The sequence below is a fragment of the Dendrobates tinctorius genome, unplaced genomic scaffold, assembly GCF_039654945.1.
Source record: "Dendrobates tinctorius isolate UK_male_01 unplaced genomic scaffold, ASM3965494v1 ptg000095l, whole genome shotgun sequence".
Taxonomy (NCBI): domain Eukaryota; kingdom Metazoa; phylum Chordata; class Amphibia; order Anura; family Dendrobatidae; genus Dendrobates; species Dendrobates tinctorius.
In genome coordinates, this window is record NW_027361763.1 from 2,594,180 (window position 1) to 2,615,417 (window position 21,238).

The following is a 21,238-nucleotide window of genomic DNA, read 5'->3' on the forward strand; positions in this document are numbered from 1 at the left end:
TTTTTCAAATTTTATATTTTTTTTTTCATTTGTTTAAAAAGCAAGGAATGACTTACAACAAAACCCCCCAAAAAACAATGGCAGTCGTATAGCATGGATTTTTTTTTTTTCTCCTGTCTTTAGTACAAGGGAATCTGAATGGTGTAATACAAAACAACAATGCCAACAAAAGAAAAAGTTATAGCCTGGGAGGAAAAGAGAAAACAAAATTTAAAGCACAAAAACAAAACTTTGCCACGTCATGAAGGGGTTAAAATAAAACCAGATCAGATTTTTTTTTCCACCCGACATCCGCATCTGCAGCATTGTGTGAACACAACACATTAATCTCTTCTGAATACTTCTGTCTTCGTATCATCCAGGGCACGTTTCATAGCCAGCAGGCTTTGGAATATGGAACTAGATTAGTTGGAGGCGTTTCACCTGGCAAAGGCGGCAGTTCCCACCTCGGTCTACCAGTGTTCAACTCTGTGGCAGAGGTAAGTGTCCTAAGTGACTGCATTTGAGTAGGGTCAACAGGCGGTAAGTCATAAGGGTCAGTGGGGTCACCAGATGTCATCCCACCTCCTATCCTGACCTTACTGTATATCTGTGTTGGTACTAAAGTGCCCTCAGTAGTTGCACAGGGGTTTCATAGTCACGAGTGATGGCTTTCTATCCCCATCGCACAGCAGGGTGCTTAGTGGTTTAGTTTCTTGTAAATTCATCTCGCACAAATTTTATGTCTCATCTGTCAGTGACTAATCTGTCTACAGCACGGGTGGGCAATTAATTTTCACGAGGAGCCGCATGAGAGACCTTGACTGTTGTGGAGGCCAAACCAATAGGCTGAAATTATTTCTGCTTAATATTAAGATATTACAATTATTAATATAAAATAATTATATCACTTAATATGTGACCTGAGCGTAAGTGCGAACTGTGGTAAGTGTGTGACTTGAAATTCAGTGACTTTAGATTCAGAGAGTTTCCAAGGGAGGTCTTACTGAATTGCTGTTATAGTAATACTTTTTTTTTTTTATTTATTTTTGCTTATCTTATTGTCTGGTGCAATCCCCATTAGGATGTGCTCCACTATTGCCAATGCCATCCAGTGCACGTCTTGCAGCATGTATGAAATCCTTGAACAGCCGGTCGAGGGTGCATACTGCTGTGCAAGATGTGAGCACGTTGTGCATTTGGAAGCCCAGATACTGGATCTAAATGTGCAGCTGGCAACACTGAGATCCATAGACAATATGGAAAGGAGTCTTCTGCTCACTGAGCAGACGCTCAATGGGATAGATGAGGGGGGGGATGCTAGGTTGGAGCTGCAGGACAATGAAGCAGCTAGCTGGGTGACAGTTAGAAGGCGGGGTAGAGGGAAGAGCACCAGGGAGGCTAGTCCTGATCTGGCACACCCCAATAAGTTTGCAAAGTTGGCAGATGAGGGGAGTGTTAGTGCAGGAGTAGCACTGCTGCAGCAAGGCATGTCCTCTGAAAGCCGGAGGAGTGTCTGCTCCAGTAAGGGGGGAAATAGGAGAGCAGGGCAGGCCAGACAGGTTCTGGTAGTGGGAGACTCAATTATTAGGGGAACAGATAGGGCAATCTGTCACAAAGACAGGGATCGTCGAACGGTGTGCTGCCTACCTGGCGCTCGAGTCCGACACAACGCTGATCGGGTTGACAGATTACTGGGAGGGGCTGGAGAGGATCCAGCGGTCATGGTGCACATTGGCACAAATGACAAAGTTAGAGGTAGGTGGAAGGTCCTTAAAGATGATTTCAGGGAATTAGGCTGTAAGCTTAAAGCAAGGACCTCCAAGGTGGTATTTTCGGAAATACTTCCTGTACCACGTGCCACGCCAGAGAGGCAACGGGAGATTAGGGAGGTTAATAAGTGGCTCAGGAATTGGTGTAGGAAGGAGGGGTTTGGGTTCCTGCAGAACTGGGCCGACTTCTCGGTTGGCTACAGGTTCTACGCTAGGGACGGGCTGCACCTCAATGGGGAGGGTGCCGCTGTGCTGGGGGAGAAAATGGCTAGAAGGTTGGAGGAGTGTTTAAACTAGGGACGGGGGGGGGGAGGGTATTCCTTTTATAGGAGGGGAAGACAGTGCAGATAGAGACCTGGGCACAAATAATGACATTGGGGGTGGGGGTGGCATGGGGGGTGGGGTTAGAACAGTTAATAATTTAAGAAAGAATAGAGGTACAGAGAGATACATAAAGTGCATGTATACTAATGCCAGAAGTCTCGCCAACAAAATGGAGGAATTGGAGTTAATGTTGTTGGAACATAATTCTGACATGGTGGGGATATCTGAGACATGGCTGGACGAGAGCCACGACTGGGCGGTTAATTTACAGGGCTATAGTCTGTTCAGAAATGACCGTACAAATAAGCGAGGGGGAGGCGTGTGTTTATATGTAAAATCATCCTTAAAACCCATCCTTCGTGATAATATAATGAAAATGTAGAGTCCCTGTGGGTAGAGATAAGGGGAGGGGGGAAAAATAATAAATTACTGATAGGGGTTTGTTATAAATCTCCAAAAATAATGGAAGCTACAGAGAATATCCTCATAAAGCAAATAGATGAAGCAGCGACTCAAGGAGAAGTCATTATTATGGGGGACTTCAACTACCCTGAAATACATTGGGGAACCGAAACCTGCAGTTCCAGCAAAGGTAATAGGTTTTTGACTACTATGAGAGACCATTACCTTTCACAACTGGTTCAGGACCCAACAAGAGGGGGGGCACTGCTAGACCTAATATTATCCAACAGGCCAGACCGCATATCAAATGTAAGGGTTGGGGGTCACTTGGGTAATAGTGATCACAAATTAATAAGTTTTCATGTATCCTTTAATAAGATGTGTAGTAGAGGGGTTACAAGGACACTAAACTTCAGGAAGGCAAATTTCCAACGGATGAGAGATGATCTTGGTGCAATTAACTGGGACGATATCCTGAGACATAAAAATACACAAAGAAAATGGGAGACGTTTATTAGCATCCTGAATAGGATCTGTGCACAATATATACCGTATGGGAATAAACATGCGAGAAATAGGAGGAAACCACTATGGCTAAATAGAGCTGTAAGGGGCGCAATAAGAGATAAAAATAAAGCATTTAGAGAATTAAAGCAAGTAGGTAGTGATGAGGCATTAAATAAATACAGAAGATTAAATAAATTCTGTAAAAAGCAAATCAAGACAGCAAAGATTGAGACAGAGAGACTCATTGCCAGAGAAAGTAAAAATAATCCCAAAATATTCTTTAACTACAAAAATAGTAAGAAGCTAAAAAATGATAGTGTTGGTCCCCTTAAAAATAGTCTGGGTGAAATGGTGGATGAGGATGAGGAAAAAGCCAATATGCTAAATGACTTTTTTTCAACAGTATTTACACAAGAAAATCCCATGATGGATAACATGATCAGGGATAAAAATTCTCCATTAAATGTCACCTGCTTAACCCAGCAGGAAGTACGGCGGCGTCTACAAATCACTAAAATTGACAAATCCCCGGGCCCGGATGGGATACACCCCCGAGTACTGCAGGAATTAAGCACAGTCATTGATAGACCACTATTTTTAATCTTTAAAGATTCCATAATAACAGGGTCTGTGCCACAGGACTGGCGTATAGCAAATGTGGTGCCAATATTCAAAAAGGGGACAAAAACTGAACTTGGAAATTATAGGCCTGTAAGTTTAACCTCAACTGTGGGTAAAATCCTGGAGGGTTTTCTAAGAGATACTATACTGGAGTATCTGGAGAAGAATAACCTTATGACCCAATATCAACATGGGTTTACAAGAGACCGTTCCTGTCAGACTAATCTGATAAGCTTTTATGAAGAGGTAAGTTCCGGACTGGACCAAGGGAATGCAGTGGACGTGGTGTACATGGACTTTTCAAAAGCTTTTGATACGGTGCCACACAAAAGGTTGATACATAAAATGAGAACAATGGGGATAGGGGAAAATATGTGTATGTGGGTTAAGAGCTGGCTCAGGGATAGGAAACAAAGGGTGGTTATTAATGGAGCACACTCGGAATGGGTCACGGTTAGCAGTGGGGTACCACAGGGGTCAGTTTTGGGCCCGCTTCTTTTTAACATATTTATTAATGACCTTGTAGGGGGCATAGAGAGTAGAATTTCAATATTTGCAGATGACACTAAACTCTGCAGGGTAATTAATACAGAGGAGGACAATTTTATATTACAGGAGGATTTATGTAAACTAGAAGCTTGGGCTGATAAATGGCAAATGAGCTTTAATGGGGATAAATGTAAGGTCATGCACTTGGGTAGAACGAACAAGTTGTATAATTATGTGCTTAATTGTAAAACACTGGGCAAAACAGTCACTGAAAAAGACCTGGGTGTATGGGTGGACGACAAACTCACATTTAGTGGCCAGAGTCAAGCAGCTGCTGCAAAGGCAAATAAAATAATGGGATGCATTAAAAGAGGCATAGATGCTCATGAGGAGAACATAATTTTACCTCTATATAAGTCACTAGTGCGACCACACTTAGAATACTGTGTACAGTTCTGGTCTCCGGTGTATAAGAAAGACATAGCTGAACTGGAGCGGGTGCAGAGAAGAGCGACCAAGGTTAATAGGGAACTAGGGGGTCTGCAATACCAAGACAGGTTATTACACTTGGGGTTATTTAGTTTGGAGAATCGAAGGCTTAGGGGTGATCTTATTACAATGCATAAATATATGCGGGGACAATACCAAGACCTTTCTAATGATCTTTTTACCCTTAGACCTGTGACGGGGACAAGGGGGCATCCTCTACGTCTGGAGGAAAGAAGGTTTAAGCATACTCACAGACGCGGATTCTTTACTGTAAGAGCAGTGAGACTATGGAACTCTCTGCCATATGATGTTGTAATGAGTGATTCACTACTAAAATTTAAGAAGGGACTGGATGCCTTTCTTGAAAAGTATAATATTACAGGGTATATACACTAGTCTCCTTAATATTGCGTTGATCCAGGGAGCTAGTCTGATTGCCGTATGTGGAGTCGGGAAGGAATTTTTTTCCCCAATGTGAAGCTTACTGTTGCCACATGGGTTTTTTTTGCCTTCCTCTGGATCAACATGTTAGGGCAAGTTAGGATAGGATATGGGTTGAACTAGATGGACTTAAAGTCTCCCTTCAACCTTAATTACTATGTTACTATGTTAATATTGAGCAGAAGTAAGTATGCTGACATCCCCCTATATACCATATGAGCCCCCACACAGCCCTCCATGTACCATGTGAGCCCATGTATATACAGCTTGAAGCCCCCACGCAGCCTCCCGTATGTGTATATACAGCTTGAAGCACCCACGTAGCCTCCCGTGTATATATATATATATACAGCTTGAAGCCCCCACGTAGCCTCCTGTGTATATATACGTAGCCTCCCGTGTGTGTATATACAGCTTGAATCCCCCACGTAGCCTCCCGTGTGTGTATATACAGCTTGAATCCCCCACGTAGCCTCCCGTGTGTGTATATACAGCTTGAATCCCCCACGTAGCCTCCCGTGTGTGTATATACAGCTTGAATCCCCCACGTAGCCTCCCGTGTGTGTATATACAGCTTGAATCCCCCACGTAGCCTCCCGTGTGTGTATATACAGCTTGAATCCCCCACGTAGCCTCCAGTGTATATATACAGCTTGAAGCCCCCACGGAGGCCTCCCGTGTATATATATATATACAGCTTGAATACCCCACGTAGCCTCCTGTGTGTGTATACAGCTTGAATCCCCCACGTAGCCTCCCGTGTGTGTATATACAGCTTGAAGCCCCCACGTAGCCTCCCGTGTGTGTATATACAGCTTGAAGCCCCCATGTAGCCTCCCGTGTATATATACAGCTTGAAGCCCCCACGTAGCCTCCCGTGTATATATACAGCTTGAAGCCCCCCACGTAGCCTCCCGTGTGTATATACAGCTTGAATCCCCCACGTAGCCTCCCGTGTGTGTATATACAGCTTGAAGCCCCCACGTAGCCTCCCGTGTGTGTATATACAGCTTGAAGCCCTCACGTAGCCTCCCGTGTATATATACAGCTTGAAGCCCCCACGTAGCCTCCCGTGTATATATACAGCTTGAAGCCCCCACGTAGCCTCCCGTGTATATATACAGCTTGAATCCCCCACGTGGCCTCCCTTGTGTGTATATATACAGTTTGAAGCCCCCACATATACAGGTTGAAGCACCCACATAGCCTCCCGTGTGTGTATATACCGCTTGAATCCCCCACGTAGCCTCCCATGTGTATATATACAGTTTGAAGCCCCCCACATATACAGCTTGAAGCACCCACATAGCCTCCCGTGTGTGTATATACAGCTTGAAGACCCCACGTAGCTTCCGTGTGTGTATATACAGCTTGAAGACCCCACGTAGCCTCCCGTGTGTGTATATACAGCTTGAAGACCCCACGTAGCCTCCCGTGTGTGTATATACAGCTTGAAGACCCCACGTAGCCTTTGTATATAGATCTAAACATCCCATACACATGAAAAAAAAAAACACCACATACTTGCCTATCTCCCTTTCCCTTGGAGCTCTGCGTCAGCTCCTGTCTCCGGTACACTGACTCTCCTCAGGATGCCACACGTCTGGATGTAGATAGCTGTAAGGCAGCAGCCGGCCGTTGGGCAGGAGACAGCATGGTGCAGCCTGTGGGTCAATGTTTTAGCCCTCTGGCTGTCTTGGTCTCCTAGCTGCCTGGAGTAGCCCGTGGGCTGTAGTTTGCCCATGCCTGGTTTACAGAAACCGTCGTGGCGCCTAGAGGCATGTGGCAGTGATCTTCATTACACAGTCTCTGCATGGGGAAAGAAATCTGACACCCCCTCCATAGACCACCAGGGAATAAAACCTTGCAGGGGCTTTCCACTTCCTGAGAGCCTTGCTTTATTCAAACTCCATGGCTCAATCGCCAAGTCTCCGTCACTGCTACTGGTGTCCACAGCTCTGCTGACATGGCTTCAATCGGTCAGCTTGACGACTTTGCCCAAGTTTACGACCTGAGCCGCTGGACACTCTTGTTAGCTACAACACTATAGACACCAGGAGGAGCAGCGAAGACTCGGCAGTGGACCCAGGGAGGATGAGAAGAGAATTTATATATATTTTTTTCTCCTTCGCCTCATTGGGGAACACGGGTACTGTGGGTGTATGCTACTGCCGCCTGGGGGCTGACACTAAGTGAAAAAAAGAGGTTAGCTCCTCCTCCGCTGTATGCACCCTCACCCCGACTGCGGGCAGAAACCAGTTTTTGCTTAGTGTCTGTTGGAGGCACACGTCGGTCTGTCTCAAGACTAACCTTTTTTTTTTTTTCCCCAGGAAGATAAGACAGGGGTGATGGACCTTATTAAAAGGGTCCGATCTCCCCAAATCAACAACGGGCGAGCACGTGCGAGTGTACCTCCACGTATCCTCTCCCGCAACGGGGATTTTTTTTTCCGGATGTTCCCTTTTTTTCACATGAAGATGAGATAGGGGTGACGGATCCTATTGAAAGGGTCCGATCTCCCCAAACCAACAACGGGCGAGCACGTGCGAGTGTCCCTCCACGTATCTTCTCCCCCAACGTGGGATATTGTCAGACCACGGAGGTGAGATACGGGCGACGGACCTATTGAGAGGGTCCGATCTCCCCAAACCAACAACGGGTGAGCACGTGTGAGTGTCCCTCCACATATCCGCTCCCGCACCATGGGACATGATGCCGGACTTAGCCCTGTCTACCCGAGGGTATTGAAAGTCCAGGCTGCAGAGAGGCACAAGCGTAGTTCATGCGGCCCCACCACCCCACCGATGCTAAGCCTGCGGTGGGGCAAGGCGGCGGACGGTCCCTCTCCTCACCTCTTGAAGGGGTTAGATGGAGCTAGGGTGCCTGCATCGTCCTTGTTTCATATGGCCCCCCTCCCCTCTACCTGAGATGGACGGAGGTGGATGGCCAGGGAGGGCTCCTGCAGCGGCACAGGGCTGGAGACCTTGGCCTCTCCCGGGCAGCGGCGGGTCCGGTCCCAGCCTTGATTCTGGATATCGCTACATGTGATACTTACCTCCGACCGGCTCCCCCGCTGGCTATCGCTGATCGCGCGAGAACGTCCTGGGCCGTTTCTCGCCGGCGGCTTCCTGCTGGCGCCGACGAGCGATGCGTGGACGCGGGCGGAGGACGTCATCGCCGCGTCTGACAGGTAAGTAACGACCGCTGCTGCGTCACTGCTGAGATCTGCCTGTTTGGCAGCTCAATAGCGACCATTTAGCGATGCACCAGCGAATCCTGACTGGGTCATATCGTGGTCGGGATCGCTGGTGCATCGCTAAATGTAACGGGGCCCTAAGTAAAGCTCCATCACGCCTTCAGATATCTGACGTGGCACCCCTGTGTGATTGTAGTTAAATGTAAAAGTTTTACCAATCCATCATTATTTGCTTAAAGCCATCGCCACACAACCCGGAGGTTAACACCGAAGTTTTAACATAAATACATGTGTCAAAATGGCAGCCAACTTAATGGAACAATGCACGGCTCTCTGCAAAAAATAACTTGGAATCCATTGACCATCAGGCTACCAGGTAATAAATGATGCATGACGTATCACTGACTGACCGGGCAGATAGTAAAAATCGCTAGGCCGCGGCCGGAAGTCCCCCACCCCCGGCGTCGCGTCACGGCGGCCCCGCCCCCCCATATCCTGGGCGGACGCCGAAAAAATTTAGGCCCCGGCTTCAGGCCGAAGCTAGGCCGCAAAAGGGAAGTACCATCCGGGGGCCTGCCCACAGTGCTGGCGCGCAGATAAAGCGACGCCTCGCGCGCTGAAGACACAGGACAGGACTGGGGTAAGTGCTGCCCCCTAGCCCCACAGAGAGGCTACGCTAATCGAAGCAAAGAGCGCCTTCCCTCGGTGGATGCCTGACAGGTACAGCATATCAGGAAAAAACTAAGACGCATACGTTGTTATACGCTGCATGCATCTCCTGTCGGTCCGCTTTTTCCGCGGGCGCAGAGCGAAGTCTGCAAGTCCGAACGCCCTCAGGAGCCCTCTCCTGCGACCGAGCCCCGGAATGGGCGTTATCACTGTCGCAACCTATGGCGTCACTTACGTGAGGTTTTGAGTCCCTTCGGGCCCCAGATAGGGGCAGGGACAGTGGCTCGCCTGTCTTAGAGGGGTTCTCTACCTCACAGGAGCCTCGCCTCCGGCATGCAGGGGCCGCTCTCACACCAGGCAGACCTGGGGGGAAACGAACCCATACAGTGTCTCCCGGTCCATCCGGTGCCTCGGCATCCGTGAGCTCTGCTTCTCGCTTCCCGTCACCGGCAGTCGATAGCGAGCAAGGCTCGGACTACGACTCGGACGGGCCCCTTGACCCAGATATGCCGGGTGGTCAGGGAATGGTTGACTGTCTCATAGTCTCATAGAAGCTGTCAACCACACTCTGGGGATTGAGGATGATTTCAGTCTGGCTTTGAGCCATAAGGGTCATTTAAGTGAGTCAAGTGTCCCCATAGACTATTTTGCACTCACTCTGAATTTGAGGACATAGTGCAATGACACAAATAACGGCCGGACAGGCGGTTCTCGGGCCAGAAGGCACTCGAGGCGAAGTATCCTTTTGCCACGAATCTCCGTAAAGAGTGGACGGAATCCCCAACGGTGGGTCCACCTGTGTCACGCTTGGCTACAAAAACTCTAGTATCCGTCCACTGATCGTCCCATAGAGAACTTGGCTCGCTCAGTGTTTGAGGCATCAGGATCAGCACTCTCTCCCTCGTTAGTAGCAACGTGGGTAGCCAAGGCCATGGGGTTTTTGGTCAGAATCATGGAAGAGAGCCTTGCAAGACATAGACCTACCAGCTGAAGAATCAGAAATCACAAATCAGATAGCCATGGCGGGGGACGACGTGATCAATGCATCTTTAGATGCGGTCATCTGCGCGGCTCTTGCGGCCGTAAATGCAATCTCCATTAGAGAGCTATGGTTAAGTACATCACGGGCCGATTCAGCCTCAAAGAAGTCCTTGACAGCGCTACCATACCACTGTGGCCACCTATTCGGAGATAAGTTAAATCAGCTCATCTCCGACTCCACAGGGGGCAAGAGCGGTTTTCTTCCTCAAACAAAAGGTCAAACCACCGTTCGTCCCAGGCACGTTTTCGGGCCTTTTGCAACCTCGGGGGGACTATGGCGGCTAATTTCGCTGCATCAGGGTGCTCCAACCAGGATAGGACCGACAGGTCTCATATAGAGCCAACCCGTTGGGGAGGATGCGAACTAACCAGTTCAGATCGAGGGGATCCAGGTCCCAAAGATCTTCAGCCAAATAAATCGGGGCATTTGACAGGCGGCACCAGCAAGGTAGGCGGCTGCCTACTCCGGTTTCACCACGCCTGGCTCAATGTCGCACACGACACATGGATGAGAAGGCTGGTGTCCACAGGGTACAAGATAAAATCGTCTTGGGGGATACCTGACAAATTCTTTCTTCCCCATCTTCCCAAAGTGGATACCTGGACAAAAGCTCTACTAGGAGCTATCGATTCGCTCAGCCACAACGGAGTCATCATTCTGGTACCGGAAAACGAGAAGACTCAGGGCTTCCAATCTGTTTGCAGTCCCAAAAAGGACGGGACTGTCAGGCCCGTATTGGATCTAAAGCTCCTGAACAAATTTGTCAGGATCAGACATTTCCGGATGGAGTCACTCCATTCAGTCATATCGGCAATGGGGCAGGGAGAGTACTTGAACTTTATCGATATTCAGGACGCCTATCTACACAGCCCCATTTTCCCTCCTCAAAAGTTTCTACGCTTCCCAATCAACGGTCTACATTTTCAGTTTGCAGCGATGCCCTTCGGGCTAGCCAGTGCCCCCAGAGTGTTCACAAGGCTCATGGCAGTCCCCATGGCCATCCTGCACTCCTGGGGCATAGTCGTATTCCCCTACTTAGACGACCTCTTAGTCAGGGACCCTTTAAGGCGGGCATGCAAGAAAAGCGTCAGCATCACGCTAGATATTCCCACCCGCTTAGGGTGGTTGATCAATGTAAAGAAGTCATCCCTTGTTCCAGCGCAGAGAATGTCCTTTTTAGGGATGCCCTTCGACACTTGCCGAGGGTTGGTAATTCTCCCTCGAGACAAGGCCCTAGCCCTCCGGCAGGGAGTGCGGGTACTGCGCCAACCAGTCCCTCACATTATCCGTTTCTGCATAAGAATTCTAGGAAAAATGGTGGCGGTGATGAAAGCGATCCCGTTCGCCCAGTTCCATCATCGCCCCCTGCAGCATGCCCTCCTGTCATCCTGGGACAAGAACCCGTTCACACTCGATCATCAGTGCCGGTTGTCCTCTTAGGTTAGACAGTCACTAGAGTGGTGGATGATCAGTTCCTCCCTTTCCCCCAGATCAGTGGCTGGTGGTCACAACAGACGCCAGCCTCCTCGGCTGGGGGAGCGTTTTTCGCCACCACACGACCCAGGGGCAGTGGTCACCGCAGAAGGCACGTCTCCCGATCAACTCATTGGAGATAAGGGCGATCCGGCTGACTCTGCAACGGTTTCATCACCATTCTTGCAGGCCGCCCTGTCCAGATTCACTCGGATGACGCCACGGCGGTGGCTTACATAAATCACCAAGGGGGCACCCGCAGCAGGGTATCCATGCGCGAGGTACGGCACGTGCTTCGCTGGGCCGAGAGGAACTGCTCGGTGATATCGACAGTCCTCATCCCGGGAGTAGAGAACGGGTGGCAGACTTCCTCAGCTGGCAGGGGCTTTCATCCGGGGAATGGTCGCTACACCCGGAGGGTTTTCAGCAGATTTGCCAACAGTGTGGAACCCCGGCTGTGGATCTGATGGCCTCCAGGGTGAATGCCAAGGTGTCTGTATTTGTCGCTCGGGCCTGGGACCCGCAGGCAATCGCCGTGGATGCGGTGGTTCTACTATGGAATCAGTTTCACCTCCCATACCTACTTCCCCCGCTGCCACTACTTCCGAGGGTTATCAAGATTAAGGCAGAAGGGGTGCCAGTGATTCTGCTGCTCCCAGACTAGCCTTGTTGGGCTTGGTACGCAGATCTAGTGCAGCTGCTCGTCGACGTGCCATGGTGACTGCCAGAGCGCCCAGATCTACTTTCTCAGGGGCTATCTGCCCGAACTTAGGGGCCCTGGGTTTGATGTGGCTGTTGAATCTTAGATTCAGACTCAGGCGGGGTTTGAGCACAAAGTGGTCGCTACAATGGTTAGCGCCCGGAAGCCTGCCTCGGCATGAAGTTACCACCACACCTGGAAGGTTTTTCTTTGCATGGTGCCGACGCCGTGGTTATTCTCCACTGAGATTCTCTGTCCCTAACATCTTAGTTTTTGCGCCAGTCTGGCCCAAACTCAGGCTTGGCCCCCAGTTCTCTCAAGAGACAGTTATCGGCTTTATCCGTCCTTTTTCAGTGCAGGATTGCTACCAACCTGCAGGTAAAGCCTTTCATCCGGGGGGTCTCCCACTTGGTACCTCCCTATAGGGCACCTATAGACGCCTAGGACCTTAACCCGGTCCTAAGTGTTCTGCAGCAAACTCCATTTGAGCCGCTTCAGAATGTCTTTGTCATACCTTTCCTGGAAGGTGGTGTTCCTGGGAGCTATAACATCAATCAGGCGGGTCTCTGAGCTGGCAGCACTAGCTTGTCGAGCCCCGTTTCTGACCTTTCGCATGGACAAGGTGGTTCTTAGACCATCTCCTCCTTTTTTTGCCAAAAGTCGTTTCCTCTTTTTACATTAATGAGAATCTTGTCTTGCCCTCTTTTTGTACAGTACCGGTACACCGTGTGGAAAAGGCCCTGCATACGTTAGACCTGATGAGAGCACTCAGGAGGTACGTGTCGCGGACAGCACCCTTTCGTCAGTCAGACACGCTGTTCATGCTCCCTGAAGGTCGCAGAAAGGGACTCGCTGCCTCAAAATCGACCATAGCCAGATGGATTCGTTTTGCTATTCAGGAATCCTACCACAGAAGAAGCGTGCCGATTCCAGCAGGGATCAGAGCACACTCTACTCGGGCAGTTGGCGCCTCTTGGGTGCTTCGGCGGAACAGGTTTGCAAGGCAGCAACCTGGTCCAGCCTGCACGCGTTTACTAAACATTGCAATATCCATACTCAGGCTTCAGCGGATGCGAGCCTGGCTAGAAGGATTCTCCAAGCAGCGGTGGCGCACCTTTTAGACAGGAGGTGCATGTACAGTAGCTTGGATCGGTGCGTCAATTTCCCACCCAGGGACTGCTTTAGGACGTCCCACAGTACCTGTGTCCCCCAATGAGGCGAGGGAGAAACATGGATTTTTGTGATAACTCACCGTAAAATCATTTTCTCCGAGACGCTCGTTGGGGGACACAGCACCCACCCTGATAGCCAAATTGCCTTCTGTTTATTTAAGTAATATGCTCTCTGTATGAGATTAGGGTGGTTATTTTCTAGACAGGTTGTTACCTGCATTGAGGTTGATGTTGTTTAATTTTTGTTTGATCTCCTACTGCTTTTGTACCAAACTGGTTTCCGTCCGCAGTTGGGGCGAGGGTGTATACGGCGGAGGAGGAGCTAACCTCTTTTTATCACTTAGTGTCAGCCTCCAGGCAGCAGTAGCATACACACACAGTACCTGTGTCCCCCAATGAGCATCTCGGAGAAAAGGATTTTACGGTGAGTTATCACAAAAATCCATGTTTTTTGTTCAAAATGTTTTTTTTTTTTTTTATAGACAAAACGGTGAAGGAATTATTAAATAATCCCCTCCAATACTAAATTCACCAATGAAGTCGTAATTAGTTTGACAAATATAACTTCTGATTTTTATGGGTATCTTGCAAATCCATTTAATGATGGTATAATTTTATTTGTGATTCAGGCAAAAGCAGCCACCGGTGCCAGCGCCTCTGTTATTTATGTGCCTCCGCCCTTTGCTGCTGCCGCCATCCATGAAGCTATCGATGCGGAGATGCCGCTGGTAGTTTGTATCACTGAAGGTATCCCCCAGCAAGACATGGTACGAGTCAAACACAGACTTCTCCGCCAGCCCACCACCCGACTTATTGGACCCAACTGTCCTGGCGTCATCAATGTGAGTTATTGGGAAACCTTGTAGAATAGATCGCTAGTGTATGATTGCTGGGGATCTTCATCCACAACCATAAACTCTATTGATTGTGTCTCTGGGCTGTGGATGTCGCACCAGGCATCTCCGTGAATCACCGGTCAGCCCTTGATGCATGATGACCAAAAGATCTGCAGTGTTGCACATATTTTCTCTCTTGTTTCCTGTAACTACCGTATATACTCGAGTATAAGCCGACCCGAGTATAAGCTGACCCTCCTAATTTTGCCACAAAAAACTGGGAAAACTTATTGACTCGAGTATAAGCCTAGGGTGGGAAATGCTCCATAGATTATTCCCCCATATGGTGTCCCCAGAAGAAGCTCCATAGATTATTCCCCCATGTGCTGCTGGTGCATGTAAAAATAAAAAAGACATACTCGCCTCTCCGTCGCTGGGTGTCAGGTGCCGGTGTCACTGCTGGCACCTGAGATACTCACGTGTCCTGCGTCCATGGCTGCTCACCGCTATCTGCCACGTCATCACTCAGTGACGTTCAGACTGCAGGAGGCGCGGCGCGCACTAATCACGTCACTGCGCCCTCTGCTGTCTGAAGTCACTGACCGATGACAGACAGCAGCAAGCAGCCATGGACGCAGGACAGGTGAGTATCGCTATACTTACCCATCCTGACGCTGTCGCTTGAGCCCCCAGCTTCTCCGCGCTCTCTTCCTGCCTTCAGCGGTCATGTGATACCGCTCATTAAAACTCATGAATATGCGCATATTCATGAGTTTTAATGAGCGGTACCACGTGACCGCTGAAGGCAGAAAGAGAGCGCGGAGAAGCTGGGGGCTCAAGAGACAGCATCAGGACAGGTAAGTATGACCTGACACCCCCGCCCCCCCCCCGGTGTATATGACTCGAATATAAGCCGAGAGGGGGACTTTCAGCCCCGAAAAATGGGCTGAAAATCTCGGCTTATATTCGAGTATATACGGTACTTCTTTTTTTCTTTCTTGTGTAACAGTATTTTTTTATTCATGGTTTTTATTCTTTATTTTGTTTTCTAGCCTGGAGAATGTAAGATTGGTATCATGCCAGGACATATCCATAAGAAAGGGAGAATCGGTGAGTAAATAACAGGCAAGAGTTGTGTTGTACAGTCTGAATCTTGCGTGAGTAATTGTGGCAGGGACAGATGTGAACTTCAGTCTGTACCGTGCTACGGCATATGCAGGAGCTATGAGTCCACTATGTTGAGGCAACACAAAAAAAACCCCCAATGAAATACCGATTTTAATCATTTGTGGACCACCCATCATTTTACTATGGAACAGTCGCTTTTCATGCCTCTGAAAATCAATGGACTATGAAGGCAGAGTCGCAGCCGGGTTGCTGTATGTGACCAGACATCCCATAGAGCAGACAGAGATGGTTTATTACCTCTGTATACAAAGAAAAGAATCCTATATATCTCAAACAACGAATCGTTTATAACCCATTTATCAATGATGGAAGATGGTCAGGTCTGGAACTGGTTAGGATGGCCGTCCATGTTTCCAATTTAGGAGAGAGAGTTTTCGGCCTAAAATCCGACCAGCCAAGCACTATCTGACTTCTCATAGACGTCCATGCTAGCTCCGGCTGAGCGTGCATGTGTTGTCAGTGGCTTACACTCCTTCTTTCCTCCGATACCACCATGTACATGAGCTCTACCTCCTGTCTGTGCCTCAATGTGTTACGTCAGCTGAAGCCTGTAGCTTGTTCTATTTCTGCGTGTAGCTGCAGATTCTATGTCCCCCCCCGATGACATACCGGCATTTATGGCTCCCGCACTATATGTGGGTTGGAATATGTGGCGCCAAAGTGTTTAAGTCAATACCAGATAGGTAGAGCAAAATATCTGCAAAAATATTACACCTTATATGTGGACATGGGAGGAATAGTGTAGACCGGCCAGGATAGTGGGGTTCCCCTTTATATTCCACCGCGGTGTAAGAGTCGGCTCGGCTGGAGAGAAATGTGCGGAGACGAGCCCCGGTATATTTATGGCCTGCAGGGAAGGCTTCTTAATGTGCGGAGGTTCTTCATCTGGAGGTATGGTCCTTTTTATGGGACTATTCTGTTCTCTCTCAGCAGTCATCTCTCCCTCCGTTTTTTTAATTTCACTGTACAATGGGGATAAACAAGAGGGATGGCGGCCATTTATGGAGGACATTATTTACCGCACAGCTGCCCGCTCTTTGCCATGCCTTTTCTTTTCAGACATCCATTATGATCTTCATATATATTCAGTGCAAGTCCAGGCAGTAAAAAGATTGAATTAGACAGGACTCCTGAGCCTCTGGCGGCAATAATACAGCACATATACATTATCTGGATGCTCAGACTGAGGGACCCGCTCACTCGGAGCGACTGGGTGCATGTACAATGAAGAGCTGGATACCGAAGCTTAATCTTTTAAAGGGGGGGGGGGGGGGGGGAGTCCAAAATTCAGACATTTATGAGCTATCCGAAAAAAAATTATCACCATCAGCGCAATGGAAGGAGCTCTCCTCTATGTGCTGCGACATGCAGTTACCTTGTTGGTAACAGGGATCAATAGACTCCCATCATCCCCAATCGGTGAGGATTCCATAGTCTGATTGTGTATAAAGAGATCTTCCCAATTTTGAATAATAGGGAGTTAATAGAGGGTGGGTCCATCTCTTGCTATGGAGGAACTGTCAATCATTTGAGTGGTCACTGTGTAATACCTCATTTTCTCTATCACTTCATTGGGGGACACAGGAACCATGGGTGTATGCTGCTGCCACTAGGAGGCTGACACTATGCAAATAAGAAAGTTAGCTCCTCCTCCGCAGTATACACTCCACCGACTGGCGCTCAATTACTCAGTTTAGCTTAGTGTCACTAGGAGGTGGACACCGGTCTTTCATTAGACAGTTATCTACCTCCGTGTGCGTCGTTTCTTTGCAGGTTCCGGAGGGATACAAAGTGAATAGTCACATCTGTATTCCCACAAAGAGACTATGAGTACGGCGTGTACTGCCACCCCGTATCCTCATATGTCTACCAGCCAGGAACACGTATGTGTGTTCGCCTTCTGTCTCTCACCCACTCTCCTACCAGAGCCTGTCGGTGGATGGAGACACGGTCTGCAACTGGAAATGGGGTAAGTAAGGACTGCAGGAGGTAAGTATCAGCAGGCTGAACCCCTCTCTCCTTCCCATGATAGTATTCCCCCTGGGCAGTGGGGAACAGGCAAGCTTCCTTAGGCAGCATTACCTGTGTTTAGCGTTCTCAGCGCCAGCACCGCGGAACTGCGGTTCTCTTTAGGCCTCTGCGCCGCCCTGCGCCCTCCGGCGGCCGCCGTTTCTAATTTAGGCCCTGGCTTCAGTTCGGGCCTAGTTCTGAGGCGAGGCCATGCCCCCATTTTCAGGCGGGCTTTTTCTCTTCTGTGGAACAGGCCCGCCTGCCTGGCGCCGCCCACCGCTTCACTGAGGGCTAGATAGAGGCGTCGCAGGGGCCCGCCCACTCCTCCCAGTCCTATAGGAGTGAGTGGAGTCTTCTTATGCCCCTGACAGAGCGGTTATCTCCGCCCCCCTCTCATGTGAGCTGATTCCTGCCCACAGCTTTCAGGAGCGCACCTTTTACCTCACAGCTTTTACTCAGCCTGTCAGCTGCTCGTCTTCGCTTCAGTGTGCTGTGTACACAGGTTCCGTGAGTAGCTCTGCGCTGCAGACTGCCACCCTCCTCAGCTCTCCGTCCCCTAACTGGACTCGGACCAAATCGCTGATATGAGGGATATGGTTCAGAACCTCATTGCAGCGATTTAACCAGTCCTTCAATATCAAAGATTCTCCTGCGTAACCCGTGGACCATGAGGTTTCTTTCAGACGGTCGAAACCACCTTCCAAGGTCTTCCTTCGCTCATCATTCGGAGTTCCAGAAAAATCTTTCTAGAGAGAGAGAAAATCCGACCAGGCGTTTTCAAAGAGGAAAACGCCTTGGGGTGTTATATCCTTTTTCGCCGGAACTCATTGCAGACTGGTCAGCTTCACCGGCCGTGGACCCTCCGGTTTCAAGACTATCTAACAGCACGGTCCTTCCGATTTCTGGGGGAGCATCTCTAGGAGACACTAATGACAGAGTCATAGAATCTTTTGCTAAGTCAGCCTTCGAAGCGGCGTCTTCTGTTCTAAGCCCGGCCTTCGCTTCTACGTGGGCTTCTAAGGCCATAGCGAAATGGGCTCAGGACCTCCACCAAGGCATTTTGTCCGGAGACCAGCCAGAGCAGATCTCGCCGACCAAATTTCGCATGCAGGCGAATATTTGGTCTCGGCCTCCCTGGATGCCGCATCCTGCACAGCTCAGGCATCAAGGAACTTGGAGGCTATTAGACGCACAGCTTGGCTTAAGGCTTGGCAAGCGGACTTATCGTCAAAGTCCCTCACCAGTTTACAGTTTCAGGGATCGCGTCTTTTCTGTGATAGGCTGGACCAGATCATTAAGGATGCCACTGGGGGCACAAGCTCCCTTCTTCCCCAGTCAAAATCTCGTCAGCCTCCTCCGAAACGTCAGTATCGACCCTTTCGGCCTTTTCGTCGCTTCATGACATCAGATACGTCTTCCCACCAGCAGAGGCCTCAACCGCGCCAAGATAGAAAGAGTCTCCTTTAGGCCCACTCCTTCCTGGCGATCTCATTCTTCCCAGGGTAGATCTACCAGAGCTAGACCTGGAAGATCTTCCTCCGCATGACTGGAAACAGAACACCGGAGCATACTCCCGGGTGGGCGGCCGTTTTCTTGCCTTCAGGGACGTCTGGCTTGCCTCGGTGGAAGACGCTTGGGTCAGGGAAGTTGTATCTTCAGGATGCAAAATAGAATTTGTTTCTCGTCCTCGGGATCGATTCTTCAAATCCCGACTCCCGAAAGACCCCGCCTTGGTGCCGGGTTTCTTTTCAGTCATCGTCTCTCTTCTCAAGTCGAGAGTGATTGTTCCAGTACCAGAAAAAGAGCGATTCACAGGTTTCTATTCGAACCTGTTTGTAGTGCCGAAAAAAAGGAGGCACGGTTCGGCCCATTCTGGACTTAAAACTACTGAACAAAAGGGGTCCGTCTGCGACATTTCAGGATGGAGTCCCTTCGTTCAGTAATCGCTTCCATGGAGGCACAAGAATTCCTGTGCTCCTTAGACATTCAAGACGCCTATCTACATGTCCCAATCTTCCTGGGTCATCAAAAGTTCCTGCGTTTCGCAATACATCAGGATCACTTTCAGTTTGTCGCCCTGCCGTTTGGGCTCGCCACCGCTCCCAGGGTTTTTACAAAGATCACGTCAGCGTTGATGGCCATTTTGAGGATCAGAGATCTTGTGCTCTTCCCATACCTCTACGACATCCTCATCAAAGCTTCATCCTTGCCCCAGGCTCTCGAAAGTCTGACCATTGTCTGCGACACTCTTGCTCGATTCGGGTGGATCATCAACACAAAAAAGTCCTGCCTAGTTCCAACACAACGCCTTGTGTTTCTAGGCATACTTTTCGACACTCGTCAGGCAAAGGTCTTCCTTCCTGACGACAAGAGAGTAACTCTTCGGGATGTTCGTTTTGCTTTAGGGCCCCCGAATCATTTCCCTCCGATCAGCCATGAGAGTTCTAGTGAGGATGGTTGCAACTTAGGAGGCGATTCCCTTCGCCCAATTCCACTCATGACCGCTTCAGCGGGCCATTCTGTCGCAGTGGAACAAGTCTGTCTCCTCACTGGATCATCCAATCCGACTCTCATTTCTGGTCAAGCTGTCCCTCAATTGGTGGCTAACATCTCCTCTTATCGCCCAGGGCCGATCGTTCCTTCTGGTACATTGGCAAGTGGTGACGACAGACGCCAGTCTCCTGGGCTGGGGCGCAGTGTTTTGCCATCTCACAGTACAGGGCCGTTGGTTGAGGCAGGAAGCGTCTCTTCCGATCAACGTCCTAGAGATACGGCAATTTTCCTGTCCCTGATTCATTGGGACAAGCTGCTCAGAGGTCTGCCAATCCGGATTCAGACGGACAATGCCACAGCGGTGGCATATATCAACCACCAGGGAGGGACTCGGAGTTCTTCGGCGCTGGCCGAGGTATCCAAGATACTTCATTGGGCAGAAATGTCAGTTCCAGCGATATCTGCCGTACACATTACGGGTGTGGAAAGCAAGTCCGCCGATTTTCTCAGCCGCAAATGCCTCGCGGGAGGGGAATGGTCCTTGCATCAGGAAGTCTTCCATCAGATTTGCCTTCGTTGGGGTACTCCGGACGTGGATCTGATGGCGTCCCACCTGAACAAGAAAGTTCCACGGTTCGTATCCAGGGCCCGCGATTCCCTCGCGGTGGGTGCTGATGCTCTGACCATTCCTTGGTCACAATTCGCGCTCCCCTATCTGTTCCCTCCTCTTCCTCTTCTTCCCAAGCTGTTGAAGATCAAGGCAGAAGGGGTACCAGTCTTCCTCATCGTGCCGGATTGGCCCAGAAGGTCTTGGTTCGCGGACATCGTCAACCTTCTCGCGGATGCTCCTTGGACACTTCCAGACAGACCAGATCTGCTGTCTCAGGGTCCAATTTACCACCCCAATTCTCGGTCGCTCAATTTGAGGGCGTGGCTATTGAGACCACGGTACTGAAAAAGTCAGGGTTGTCTGATCGGGTAATTCACAGTATGATCCGGGCTAGGATGCCTTCGTCTTCCAAAATATACTATAGAACATGGAAGGCATATTTTCGTTGGTGTGAGTCCAATCGCGTTTCGCCAATGTCTTTCTCGCTTCCTTCTATTCTAGCATTCCTCCAGGTAGGCCTGGATGGGGGTCTGGCTCTTAGTTCTCTAAAAGGGCAAGTTCCGGCGCTTTCAATTCTTTTCCAGAAAACGCTATCCTCTCGGCCGCAGGTAAAGACCTTTTTACAAGGGGCGGCCCATGCAGTTCCTCCGTATCGGGCTCCAGTGGATCCTTGGGATCTCAATTTAGTCCTAGAGGCTCTACAAGGTTCCCCCTTTGAGCCTCTCAATGAGGTTTCTTTATCTCTTCTCTCTTGGAAAGTGGCCTTTCTAGTGGCCATTACTTCCATCCGACGTGTCTCGGAGTTGGCAGCTCTTTCTTGTCAAC

At 49.5% G+C, this 21,238-nt stretch overlaps 1 protein-coding gene across 1 annotated transcript in view; it reads left to right on the forward strand.

Annotated features, from left to right (window-relative positions):
* Positions 1-21,238, forward strand: part of SUCLG1 (succinate-CoA ligase GDP/ADP-forming subunit alpha) — a 63,404-nt gene that overhangs the window by 17,305 nt on the left and 24,861 nt on the right. The window contains exons 3-5 of the mRNA XM_073586713.1: positions 363-479; positions 13,906-14,118; positions 15,165-15,222. Coding sequence (XP_073442814.1) covers positions 363-479; positions 13,906-14,118; positions 15,165-15,222 — 388 coding nt within the window. The remainder of the gene's footprint in view (positions 1-362; positions 480-13,905; positions 14,119-15,164; positions 15,223-21,238) is intronic.